This window comes from Dipodomys merriami, unplaced genomic scaffold (assembly GCF_024711535.1).
Source record: "Dipodomys merriami isolate MVZ:Mamm:240054 unplaced genomic scaffold, mDipMer1.0.p SCAF_114, whole genome shotgun sequence".
In the NCBI taxonomy this organism is placed as follows: Eukaryota; Metazoa; Chordata; class Mammalia; order Rodentia; family Heteromyidae; genus Dipodomys; species Dipodomys merriami.
In genome coordinates, this window is record NW_027202427.1 from 256,922 (window position 1) to 269,749 (window position 12,828).

Below are 12,828 nucleotides of genomic sequence, written 5' to 3' on the forward strand. Positions count from 1 at the left end.
CAGAGCTAGATACGTGGGTACCGGGAAAGCCATAACGCAGCGCACTAATGCAGGGCTGGAAACATACCGGAAGGGCCCTGGCGTCAAGAAGTCCTAAGGAGCCCGGGGCGCTTGGGCTCGCCTCCCCCCCCCGCTTAGACCAGAGATGGTATCGCCCGGAAGTCGGGGCGGAGACTGCGGCTGCGCTGCTCGCAAAAGGTCAGGCGCCGTGGGGCTGGCGACTTCCGTACTTCCGCTTTCCGGCCCAGCCAGCGCCCGCGATGGTGAGAGCGCCGGGGCCCGCTGTGGGGACCCCGCACCCCCTTCCATTCAGCCTCGGGGTTGTGGGTTGCGGGGAGCCGTCGCTTGCTTCGGAGGCCCGTGGCCGGGTGGGGGCTCGGGGCGGGTGGGGGCCGGAGGGCGGGGCGCGGACACCCGCCGGCCGGAGCGGGCCCTCGGCCGCCGGCCCGGCCCCGCCGCGCGCGTGAAATACCCCCGAAGCGGTGCAAGTCGGACGTGGGGCTCTCCGGGCTCCGGTCGTGCCTCGGGGCCTGCTGTGAGACCACCTCCCCTCGCCCCCCAGAATAGAGCCGCGCCGAACACACCCCCTGTCCCCTCTGCCCCCTCGGCCACCCTGCGGTTTCCGGGGCGAATGCCCTCCTGTCCCCCTCCTCCGGTCGGCGTGTCCAGCCTGGCTTCTGCCTCCGCGAGCGGCCCCGTGTTGAGCTGCCTAGACGGCGCCGGCCCTTCCCGGCCCGGCGGGGCCGCGTCCGGTGCTTTCTCGGGCGATCCGCCCCTGGCCGCCCGGCCGCGGCCCGCGGGGATCCGGCGACAGCTCCTCCGTCCACCTTTTCAGTGCTCCCGCCAGGCGGGCCGGCGGCCGTCCCGAGGCGGCTTAAAGCTAGACATCGTTCACCTGGTGCTCGCTGTCCTCAGCTTCATACCTCAGTTCGAAACCCGGTTGAGGACGTGCCCGTACAGTTTTAAAACTTGTATGTTGGTTGAGCTATTTCGTGAGCCTGTTGTCTTTTATGCTTGAAAGGGCAAGTGTCGGCCACCTGCAGGGTAGAGTTTGTTATGTTTTGTTTGTGCTACTACTTGGACTTGAACTCAGGGCCTGTCTCTTCGCTCTTTTGCCCAAGGCTACTAATTGAGTCACAGTTCCACTTCCGGACTTTTGTTGGCTGATAGGAGATAAGACTTTTTCTTCCTCGGGCTGGCTTCCCATTGCAATCCTCTATTTCAGTCTCCTGCGGTAACTAGGATGGCAGGCATGAGCCACTGGTGCCCAGCTCACTTTTAGGTCTATTGTGTATAAATGTTACCAAAAACAGCCATGTAACTACTGGACTCAGGATACATCGCCATAAAGTTTTCTCAGGTCTCTTTGTAACCCATCCACTTCGGACCCCTCTAACCCAAACCACCACTCATTTTTCCTGTATTATGTTGTCTTTTCCACAGTATGGATCAAGGGCGGGCAATTTCTAAGCCAACCCTAGGGCCTTATAAGACCCTTGAAATCATTTGGTGCATGTTGGGATAAACTCTCGTGCTGCCTCTTGATGACCACTGCCTACAGCCATCTGCCCATACTGATAATTATGTGGCTGAGAACAATGTAAATGGCCCTTGACAGAGAAAAAGGTTCTGTGTTGCCAAGGGTCAAATCTAGAGCTTCATACAAGGTAGGCAAGCATGTTGCTTCTGAGCCATAGGAGTGCACCACAGTTCATTGGGATCTTTTAAAAAAATTTTCTTCTGCATCAGATGTCAGTCCAGCCCCCTCTGACTGAATGTCCTCTTCACTGCCCCTGCCTGCATTGACACTTTTTCCCCCCCAGTCATGGGGCTTGAACTTTGGGCCTGGGCGCTGTCCCTCAGCTCTTTAGCTCAAGGCTATCGCTCTATTACTTGAGCCACAGCACCACTTCCAGTTTCCTGGTGGTTAATTGGAGATGAGAGTCTCATGGACTTTCTCCTGCCTGGGCTGGCTTTGAACTGTGATCCTCAGATCTCAATCTTCTGAGTAGCTAGGATTACAGGCGTGAGCCACCAGTGCCCAGCAACACTTCTTGTAAAAAAAAAAAAAAGTTTATAAATATACATATATACATATGTGTCTCACTTCCCTTTCCAATCCATTCTTCAGAGAGCCACAGTGCAGCCACAGTCACACAACTTCCTCCTCAGAAAGCCCCCAGGGTTCTTATCTTAGGAAAAAAGAAGCTAACTCAGTAGCCTGGCATTTGAAATAATAATCTTATTCAGTTTGCCATCATAGCCTCATCTATACAACTTAAAATGCTTTTCAGGTACATAAACCTTGTACTCATTACTCTCTCTGGAACTCATAATATCCTTTTGTTAGAGTATTAAGTTAGTGAATTCATGTGTTTATTTCTATAGAACATTTAGTAACAGTAAGTTAGATATTAAGCTAGCTGCAAAGTATGTAACTGAATAAAATAGGCCTCATGAATAAAGTAGATGTGGTCTATAGACTATGAGCCTTAGTGTCTAGTGAGGAACCAACTTTACAGATGAAACAAAGGATGTGTCACTGTAAATTATAATAAATGCAATGAGGGGAAAAGTCAAGACTTTTTTTTTTTTTGGTCGGTTGTGGGGCTTGAACACTGGGCTTGGGTGCTGTTCCTGTGCTCTTCAGCTCAAAGCAAGCGCTCTACCACTTGAGCCACAGCGCCACTTCCGGTTTTCTAGTGGTTTGTTTTTTTTTTTTTTGGTCGGCCTTGGGGCTTGAACTCTGGGCCTGGGCGCTGTCCCTCAGCTCTTCAGCTCAAGGCGAGCGCTCTACCACTTGAGCTACAGCGCCACTTCCGGTTTTCTGGTGGTTTATTGGAGATAGGAGTCTTACGGTTTCTCCTGCCCGGGCTGGCTTTGAACCGCGATCCTCAGATCTCAGCCTCCTGAGTAGCTAGGATTACAGGCGTGAGCCACCAGCGCCCGGCTTTCTAGTGGTTTTATTGGAGATAAGAATCTCAGAGTCTCACGGACTTTCCTGCCCGGGCTGGCTTTGAACTGTGATCCTCAGATCTCAGCCTCCTGAGTAGCTAGGATTATAGGCGTGAGCCACCGGCACCCGGCTAAGAAAGACTTCTGAGAAAGGAAGAAGCCTTCTCTAATAAGCTAAACTCTGGATGACTTAAGCAAACAGGGAGGAAAGCCTGCAGACAGTTCAGTCTGTGTCAAGTCCTAAGGTGAGAAAGAACTTGACTAAGTGACCAGCATACTTGAAGCTGATCCCTTCCGCTGAGAAGATTCTCATTCTACTTTGTCTCCTGAAATCATCCTGGTCTTTTTACCAGTCAAAACCAGTTTCTTCTTCATTTGATATAGATTACTTCTAATTCTTAAACACTTCCTCCCTCCTTTTTTATCCTCTACACAGGTGAGCTATTTCTGCATGGACAATCTTTGAATTTCCAGCTCACTCACTCCGTGGCAAACCGTAGACTTGTATACACTTTTAGCATAGTAGATGGTGGACAGTCAACTGTGTGCCTGTATAGTCAGTTACTCAGCCTCAGCACCTTTGACATTTAAGGCTGGATAATTCTTGTGCATGGTAGGATGTTTAGCAGCATGTCTGACCTGTATCCACTCCATATCTAAGCACATCTTTACCTGATTATGACAGTCAGACATGTGTTTGACACATTGTCAAGTATCTGTGGCAGGAATTGTTTCCTGTTGAGAACTGCCACTTGAGACTAGACTGAAAGGTAACTTGAGGATGCAGGCTTTTGTGTTCACTTGGGAGCCAGGGGTTTGGTGTGTTTGGTGAGGCAGGTTCTGACCCTTCCCACCTCCTGGTTTGTTCTAACAGACTGCCACTCTCCGCCCCTACCTGAGTGCCGTGCGGGCCACACTGCAGGCTGCCCTCTGCCTGGAGAATTTCTCCTCTCAGGTTGTGGAAAGACACAACAAGCCGGAAGTGGAAGTCAGGTAGGAAAGTAAAAGGTCAGCGTGGGGGATGAGGGGTGCTGCACACTGGGATGACTTGTTTAGAGGGTGCTATGAGCTTAGAATTGTCAGCACAACTTCAGTTGACATTTTTTTCTGGCCTCCAGATGGTTTTCAATTTGAAGTAAAGGAAGTAGAGCTATGGGTTGGTGGGGCATGGTACATGGGAGGAGTTCCTTCAGCAAGATTGTGTGATAAAATGTATTAAGGGAATTGGCACTGTGGCTCAAGCGCTTGCCTTGAGCTGAAGAGCACAGGGACAGTGCCCAAGCCCAGAGTTCAAACCCCACGACCAAAAAAAGAAAAAAGAAAAGGTGTATTTAGCTGTTCCTAAAGTATCTCCTATGGACTCAAAGCCACTGGCCAATTAAAAAGGGAATTCAGCTGGGCGCTGGTGGCTCATGCCTGTCATTCTAGCTGTTCAGGAGGCTGAGATCTGAGGACCACAGATGGAAGCCAACCCAGGCAGGAAAGTCAGTAAGACTCTTACCTCTAAGTAACTAACAAAAAAAGAAGCTTGAAGTGGAGGTGTGCTTTAAGTGGTAGAGAGCAACCGCCTTAAGCAGAAAATTTCAGGGACAGCACCCAGGCCCTGAGTTCAAGTCCCACAACTAACAAAAAAAAAAGGAATCTTACAGACTTTCCTGCCTGGGCTGGCTTTGAACTGTGAACCTCAGATTTCTGTCTCCTCAGTAGCTAGGATTACAGGCATGAGCCATAAGCACCGGCTGTGCATTTTAATGTCTCTCAATGCTCACATGTGGAAAGGATGCCCTTACTTCACAGAAAATGGGATGAGATTCTAAAAGGGTTTCACGCCACGGAATGTGACAGACGTGGACAGATTTCAAAACCTGTCACCCTTACTCTACAGTGTATGCATTTTTGCTGAAGGAAACATTTCCTAGCCTCCATATTGGAGGACCTGTGTTGGGAACCTTGTGTTTCTTAGACTCTCCAGTCTCAGATAGAGATTCCAGGGCATATTGTGGGTTGCTGTGACTGGCATATTGGTATTTCAGAGGCCTCTTATTTTATGATTTCAGGAGTAGCAAAGAGCTCCTATTACAGCCTGTTACCATCAGCAGGAATGAGAAGGAAAAGGTTCTGATTGAGGGCTCCATCAATTCTGTTCGGGTCAGCATCGCAGTGAAACAGGTGAGTTGTCTTGAAGAAGGCCTGGAGTTCAGAGCTTGCTCTAAACCAGGAAGGACAGACAGTGCCACAGAGCCAGTTTAATATATATAAAGAGAGAGAGAGAGAGAGAGAGAGAGAGAGAGTGTGTGTGTGTGTGTGTGCGCGCGTGTGTGTGTGTGTGTATTTTACTCGGGAAAAAATCTGCATTGGAACTTGAACCCAGGGACTTGCTCTCTTGCTTGGCTTCTTTGCTCACATTTGGTGCTGTACCACTTAACCATGCCTTCAATATAGCTTTTTTGCTTGTAATTCGAGTTAAAGTATCTTGTGGACACTGCCCCAACTGGTTTCAAACTGAGATCCCCAGAACTCAGCCCCCTGATTAGCTTAGATTATAGGCAGGAGCCACAAGTACCCTGGTAGTTTATTTGTTTTTATTTTTTGCCAGTTCTGGGGTTTGAGCTCAGGGCCTGGGCACTGTCCCTGAGCTGCTTTTGCTAAAGGCTAGCATTCTACTGCTTGAGCTACAGCACCACTTCTGGCTTTTTCTGTTTATGTGAATCTGAGGAATAAAATCCATGACTTCGCCAGGTGCCGGTGGCTCACGCCTGTAATCCTAGCTACTCAGTAGGCTGAGATCTAAGGATCGCGGTTCAAAGCCAGCCTGGGCAGGAAAGTCTGTGAGACTCTTATCTACAAAAAAAAACCACTAGAAAACCGAAAGTGGCGCTGTGGCTCAAGCGATAGAGCACTCGCCTTGAGCTGAAGAGTTCAGGGACAGGGCCCAGGCCCGAGTTCAAACCCCACGACTGACCTTCCCCCCCCCAAAAAAAAAAAAAAAATCCAGGGCTTCATGCATGTTAGGAAAGCACTCTATTGCTAAACCACATTCCCAGCCCTAATTTAGTTTCTTTTACTTAAACTTGAAAAGAAATGCATAAACCATAAGTGGAAAAACAGTTGTCACTTGCCACAATAGTGGAGGATGCCGAAAGTAAACACAAGAACAGAACAGTGTTACCAAATTCAGACTAGATACTGTTTACCAGAGAGTTTCAATCCTGAGGCCTAAGAGGGGAGTTTTTGTTTTTTCTGGGGTTTTTTGAATTGTTATTATAAAGGTGATCATGTACAAAGGAGTTACAGTTACATAAGTCAGTATAGAGTACTTTTTTTTTTTTTTTTTTTAGTATCACCCTTTCCCGCCTTTATGTGGGATACCTGGAGGTATGGAGGACATCAAGTTCCTTGCTGCATAATTGTTTTACAAATATTGAGAGTTAGCCGGGCGCTGGTGGCTCATGCCTGTAATCCTAGCTACTCAGGAGGCTGAGATCTGAGGATCGCGGTTCAAAGCCAGCCCGGGCAGGAGAGACCGTGAGACTCCTATCTCCAATAAGCCACAAGAAAACCGGAAGTGGCGCTGTAGCTCAAGTGGTAGAGCGCTCGCCTTGAGCTGAAGAGCTGAGGGACAGCGCCCAGGCCCAGAGTTCAAGCCCCACGACCGACAAAAAAAAAAAAAAAAAAGAAAGAAATATTGAGAGTTTAGGGGCTGGGAAGGTGGCTCAGTGGTAGAGTGCTTGCCTTGCATGCATGAGGCCCTGGGTTCAATTCCCCAGCACCACATAAGCAAAAAGAAAAAAAAGCCGGAAGTGGTGCTGTGGCTCAAGTGGTAGAACGCTAGCCTTGAGCTGAAAGCTGAGGGACAGCTCCCAGGCCCAAAGTTCAGGCCCCACAACTGGACCCAAAAATTAAAAAAAAAAAAAATATTGAGAGTTTAAAAGAAGGGAGAGGGGCTGGGAAGGTGGCTTAGTGGTAGAGCGCTTGCCTCGCATGCATAAGGCCCTGGATTTGATTTCTCAGCACCACATAAGCAGAAAAAGCCAGAAGTGGCGCTGTGGCTCAAGTGGTAGAGCGCTAGCCTTGAGGTGAAGAGCTGAGGAACAGCACCCAGGCCCAGAGTTCAGGCCCCAGGACCTAAAAAAAAAAACTAAATAAAATAAATTTTTAAAAAATAAAAGAAGGGAGAATGTTCAGGGTTGTCTGATGTTCAGCGTGTGCCTACAGCTGTGCCTACAGCCAGGTAGTGTGCTTTCTGCACTCAGGACATAAGCATGGTAAAGGCAACCTCAGTACAGTGTGCCAGAATAGGAATGGGTGAGGGGGACTGCAGTAATGCCCATGAACTTAGGGGTGATGGAAAATACCTCTTTTCACTTAGCAGCCATTTGCAGTGTAGGCAGGGATTACTTCTACACCAGACCTGCCACGTCCTGTGAGCCAGGAGAGGGGAAGGGGTCTGCAGCTATGGAAGTGTTAGCTTTCTTTTCTTTTCTTCTTTCTTCCCTCCAGGCTGATGAGATTGAGAAGATTTTATGTCATAAGTTCATGCGCTTTATGATGATGCGAGCAGAAAACTTCTTCATCCTTCGAAGGAAACCAGTAGAGGTAACACCTGTGCAGAGTTCCTTATGTTCATTCCTGGAATTCTGTCACTCAGTGGCCTGGCATATTTTTTCTTTTTTTGTGTCATCGCTGGGACTTGAACTCCTAGGCCCTGTCCCTTAGCTTTTCACTCAGGAGGCTAGCACTGTACCACTTGATCCATAGCTCTACTTCCTGCTTTTTGTCAGTTATTTGGAGATAAGAGTCTAGCTTCAATCTTCGATCCTCAGACCTCAGCATCCTGAGTAGCTTGAGATCCCCCTCCCCCCTGCTCCTGGGGCTTGAAGTCAGGGTCTGAGTGTGTATATATATTGAGTTTGTGATTACATAAATTTCACAGTATTGTGGAATAGTGATACTTAAAGTCACAAACACATTTTAACCTTAATGAGGTGCGTTGTCAATATTGTGGCCTGACCTTCTCTTTGCTCAAGGCAAGCATGATGCCACTTGAGCCACAGTGCCACTCCCAATTGTTTCCTCCCATCCCCACCACAAGATTTATTTTTATTTTTATTTTTGCTGATAGTGGGGCATGAACTCTGGGCCTGAGCTCTGGCCTGAGCCTCTCTATGCTCAAGGCTAGCATTCTACCACTTGAGCCACAGCACCACTTCCAGCTTTTTCTGAGTAATTTTTTTTTTTTGTCATGGGGGCTGAACTCTGGGCCTGGGTGCTGTCCCTCAGCTCTTCAGCTCAAGGCTAACACCCTACCGCTTGAGCCACAGCACCCCTCCCGCCTTTTTTCTGCCTATATATGGTGCTGGGGAATTGAACCCAGGGCCTCATGCATACAAGGCAAGCACTCTACCACTGAGCCAAATTCCCAGCCCCTGAGTAATTTTTTGAAGATAGGAAGCTCTCATGTATTTTCCTGCCCAGGCTGGATTTGAACCGTGATCCTCATATCTCAGCCTCCTGAATAGCACTAGCACCTGGCCAGATATTTCTTATATGATGAGATGCACATAGGCATTGTACCTTTGTGTTCCTCTCCTAAGAGTATCCTCCTTTGGTCTCACTGTGTGAGATTATTTCTTGAACCAGTATTGCTGCTGCTTCAGTCATAAAGCATCCATTGCCTGAATTGAGTTGGCCTTCATCTCAGCTGGAGTGGTGGCAAGAGAGCTTGCAAGTTTGGGAAAAGTTGAGTTTATGTATTGCACATCTTCCTAAGGTCTTACAATGAAAACAGTACAATGAATTAGGAATCCTTCCCTTACTATTGGAGTTTTCTTGACTTTGTATTTGAATCCTTTCTGTAAATTTCTTGCCAGGTCATCTTTTTTTTTTGGGGGGGGGGCAGTCCTCCTGGGGCTTGAATTCAGGGCCTGAGCACTGCCCCTGAGCTTCTTCTTTGCTCAGGGTTAGCACTCTACCACTTGAGCCACAGCGCCACTTCTGGCTTTTTCTGTGTATGTGGTACTGAGGAATGGAACCCAGCATTTCATGCATGCTAGGCAAACACTCTACCACCAAGCTGCATTCCTAGCCCTCACCTCCGTTTCTTATTTGATTGAATTCTTCTAAACAAGATTCCAGTGCTTCCATTCTCCCCGCCTCTGTGCCACATCAGTCTCACAGAGATGTTTGATATACAGACTCTTCAACCTGGCTCAGTTGCTTGGGTCCCACATAGGTCTCCCCCCATCTCCAAAGCCAGTGGGCTGCTGGCTGAAGGACATGTTACTTGGGAGAAAGTCACAGCCAGCTGGGAGCATGTATGAGGCCTGCTGCGTGTCCTTGTGTGGTAATTCCCATTTCTTCCCTTTCCCTACTCACTTTCTTCCATAGGGTTATGACATCAGTTTTCTCATCACCAACTTCCACACAGAGCAGATGTACAAACACAAGTTGGTGGACTTTGTGATCCACTTCATGGAGGAGATCGACAAGGAGATCAGTGAGATGAAGCTGTCAGTCAACGCCCGTGCGCGCATCGTGGCTGAGGAGTTCCTCAAGAATGTAAGTCAGGCATCAGTGGCTCATGTCTGTAATCCTAGCTACTCAGGAGGCTGAGATCTGAGGATCATATTTTGAAGCCAGCCTAGGCAGGAAGGTCTGTGAGGCTCTTAACTCCAATAAATTACTCAAAAAACCTGGAAGTGGTGCTGTGGGTCAAGTAATAGAGTACTAGCTTGAGCAAATGAAACTCAGAGATAGCTCCCAGGCCCAGAGTTCAAGCCCTAGGACTAGCAAGAAAAGGCCGGGTGCCAGTGGCTCACCCTGTAATCCTAGCTACTAAGGAAGCTAAGATCTGAGGATCGCGGTTCAAAGCCAGCCCGTGCAGGAAAGTCCATGAAACTCTTATCTCCAATAAACCACCAGAAAACTGGAAGTGGTGCTGTGGCTGAAGTGGTAGAGCGCTTGCCTTGAGTTGAAGAGCTGAGGGACAGCGCCCAGGCTCAGAGTTCAAGCCCCACGACTGACTAAAAAAAAAAAGGAAGAGAATCTAAGTTGCCCATCCAGCTTTCCTGAGTTACAGGGCAAGTTTCACATCTGCCCTGATAGCTGTGTGCTCTTATCTCCTGAGGTCCATAGGACCACTGGGTAACAACTGGCTGGCCGCCTTTAAGCCGCTGGATATTGGATGTCATTTGTCTCTTGTTAATTTGTGTGTCTTAAAATGTCTGTGACATTTTAAGGTGCTAATGCCTCACGCCTGTAATCTCAGGAGGATGAGATCTGAGGGTCGCAGTTCAAAGCCAGCCTGGGTTAACGTCTATGAGACTCTTACCTTCTATTAACTACCCGAAAACTAGAAGTGGAGCTGTGGTTCAAAGTGGTAGAGCACTAGCTTTGAGTAAAAAAGACTCAGGGACAGTTCCTAGGCTAGTTGAAGCCCCACAACCACACCCCCCCCCCAAAAAAAATGTTCATGACGTCCTTCGTGAAGTAATTTGTGGATCGTGGGAATGTAGACCAGATAATCATTGTGTAATTCCACACCTATAGCAGACTTAAATTTTTTTTTTTTCAGTGTCTGTTTCTTAGGCTTAAGTCATGATTTTTTTTTACTTATTTCCTTCCCATCACTGCAAGACTTGCAGCTTCAGTTCCCTCTTAAGTTGTTTATGTGTCTACTCAGAAGACTACAGTCCTTTTCAGGGAGGAATTGTTTATATTGAAGGACTGACGGCAGAGTTGTTCTTGTCCAGATAGTTGGGACATGACTTTCTTTTTTTCCTTCTTCCAAAACAACCTTTGGTTTGTTGAAACATTCCACTCAGAGTTGACTGCGCTCCCTGGGTGGTAGGTTTGGTGTTTACTGCTACCAATATACATGCAGCCCAGGAGGAGCCCAGATTCCTAAATACAGAATCCACCCACTTCCCTGGGGCCTAATTATACTGTGCTAGCGTGCAGGAAGCTGTGCTGTGTGCCTGGCAGGTTCACCGAAAGGAGGATGGTGTGTTAATAATTCTCTCAGAGAAGCTGAGTAGTACATGTGATTTCTTATGAAAGCATATTGCCTGGTACTTGGTAAGCCTTCTATGATTGGTGGAAGGCCAGGGTTCTAGGAAGCCTTGGTTCCCCTGTAATGGAAGGGTGGTATAATTCAGCTTTTTTTTTTTTTTTTTTTGTCGGTCGTGGGGCTTGAACTCTGGGCCTGGGTGCTGTCCCTCAGCTCTTCAGCTCAAGGCGAGCGCTCTACCGCTTGAGCTACAGCGCCACTTCCGGTTTTCTGGTGGTTTATTGGAGATAGGAGTCTCACGGTCTCTCCTGCCCAGGCTGGCTTTGAACCGCAATCCTCAGATCTCAGCCTCCTGAGTAGCTAGGATTACAGGCGTGAGCCACCAGCGCCCGGCTAATTCAGCATTTTTGACTTCTGCGTGGACCAGGTAGTGTTGGGCTGCATTTAGTCCTTAACCATTGATTCCCAGCTTCTGTTGTAGCGTCAAGACTGTTCTAGGCACCATAGGGAGATGAAGGCAGAAAACATTTCTAAGACTTTTTGGCGTAACCCCCAGAGCTTGATAGGTAACACCAGATCCTGATTCCTCTCCTCTTGGCCAGTTCATTCCTCAGGCCCCTTGGATACGAACTCCATGTTTAAAGAACCAGATTTGACCCAGCAAACAAGGCAGTGTCGGGGGAGCTGTGGGGAAGCCCCAAACCCCTAGTTTTTCTGCAATGACATAGGTTATTGCTGAAGTCTCAGCTGGATTTAAGATTGAGCCTCAGCCCAGCCCTCACAGTTGTGAGCTCTCAGGTCAGCCCACCTTCTCAGCGCAGGCCTACCGGGACACACTAGTAACCACCACGCCCTGCTGCTTGGCTCTCTTTGCAGTTTTAAACCATCTGGCTGGATGTCGCGGCCTCCCCCTCAGCCTCCCTATGTGTGTCTGCGTGTTTCTGCGAAGGCGTCCTGGAGTCACATCCTGGAGCAGTGGCAGCGGCGGCGGCACCAGCGGCGGCGGGGAGTCTGGTTGGGTGGGCACAGATGCGGGAGGGGGTGGTGTGCTTGCTAGCTGGGCAAGAAAGCAGCAGTGGACCTTTCCCGGGCACACGTGCGTGCCTGGTCAGGCTGGCTTCTGATGGCTAGTCCCCTGGGCTGGGACAGATTTTTTTTTTTTTTAAATGTCCTGAAACTTAAAACTCTGTGCTTGTAGGAGACCCTAACCTTTGTGTGTCTCTCTCTTTTTTTTTTAAAACAATTTCCACCTCCAATGGCTGTGACTGGTCCCAGTGATTGTACCTTACTGGTCGCTGTGGGTCTAGGCGGGCCTGGAGCCAGAAGGCGACTTGTTTTTTTCTCCCTGTGTCACCCCAGGTGGGGAGAGAGGTAGGCCTCAGACTCTAGTCTCTCTCCCTTGCTCTCTTATCCCGAAGCCTCCTTGGGCCCAGGAGAAGGGACCCTTTGCAGTTCCTGGGCTTTGCCTGAAGATGATCACCCAGCACTGGTTGGGGACAAGGGCTGAATCCATGATTACCAGCCATGCCTAGGAGCTGGGGCCTTGCAGCTTGTCTGTCAGTGCAGTGCCTGTGCTAGAGGTGGAGAGGTGAGCCCTCCAGAGCTCCCAGCGGCTCTCCAGCCCACTCTGGCTCCTCTGCTCCCACGCGCGCTATCTCTCTTCTGAGTCTCGTGGATCCTCCCTCCCCTAATTAAAGTTTCTTCATGCCCCTTTGGGGCCGCATGAGGTCTGTGCTCTGTGTGTGTGTGAGGAGGGAGTCTGGGCTTCTTCATTCCCCCAGGTTGTGTGGCTCACTTTGGGGCCCAGCACTCTAGTAGAATGGTGACCCATCACACCGCCCCCATTGTACCTAAGGCACCGTCCA

At 49.1% G+C, this 12,828-nt stretch overlaps 1 protein-coding gene across 1 annotated transcript; it reads left to right on the forward strand.

The window, feature by feature from the left end:
• The first annotated feature begins 32 nt into the window (after nt 1-32).
• On the forward strand, nt 33-12,689 carry LOC138822685 (actin-related protein 2/3 complex subunit 4). Its single transcript, XM_070015507.1, has 6 exons — nt 33-263; nt 3,830-3,948; nt 5,013-5,124; nt 7,456-7,551; nt 9,343-9,513; nt 11,840-12,689. Exons 1-6 carry the CDS (start codon nt 48-50, stop codon nt 11,843-11,845), a joined length of 720 nt encoding a protein of 239 aa, XP_069871608.1. The 5' UTR covers nt 33-47; the 3' UTR covers nt 11,846-12,689.
• Nucleotides 12,690-12,828: the final 139 nt, after the last annotated feature.

Excerpts from the sequence above, each read along its gene's own strand:
- LOC138822685 (XM_070015507.1), top strand. The coding sequence starts at position 48 with ATGCAGGGCTGGAAACATACCGGAAGGGCCCTGGCGTCAAGAAGTCCT. Across the intron at positions 264-3,829 it reads CCCAGCCAGCGCCCGCGATG|ACTGCCACTCTCCGCCCCTA; the intron begins GTGAGAGCGCCG and ends TTGTTCTAACAG. Across the intron at positions 7,552-9,342 it reads TTCGAAGGAAACCAGTAGAG|GGTTATGACATCAGTTTTCT; the intron begins GTAACACCTGTG and ends TTTCTTCCATAG.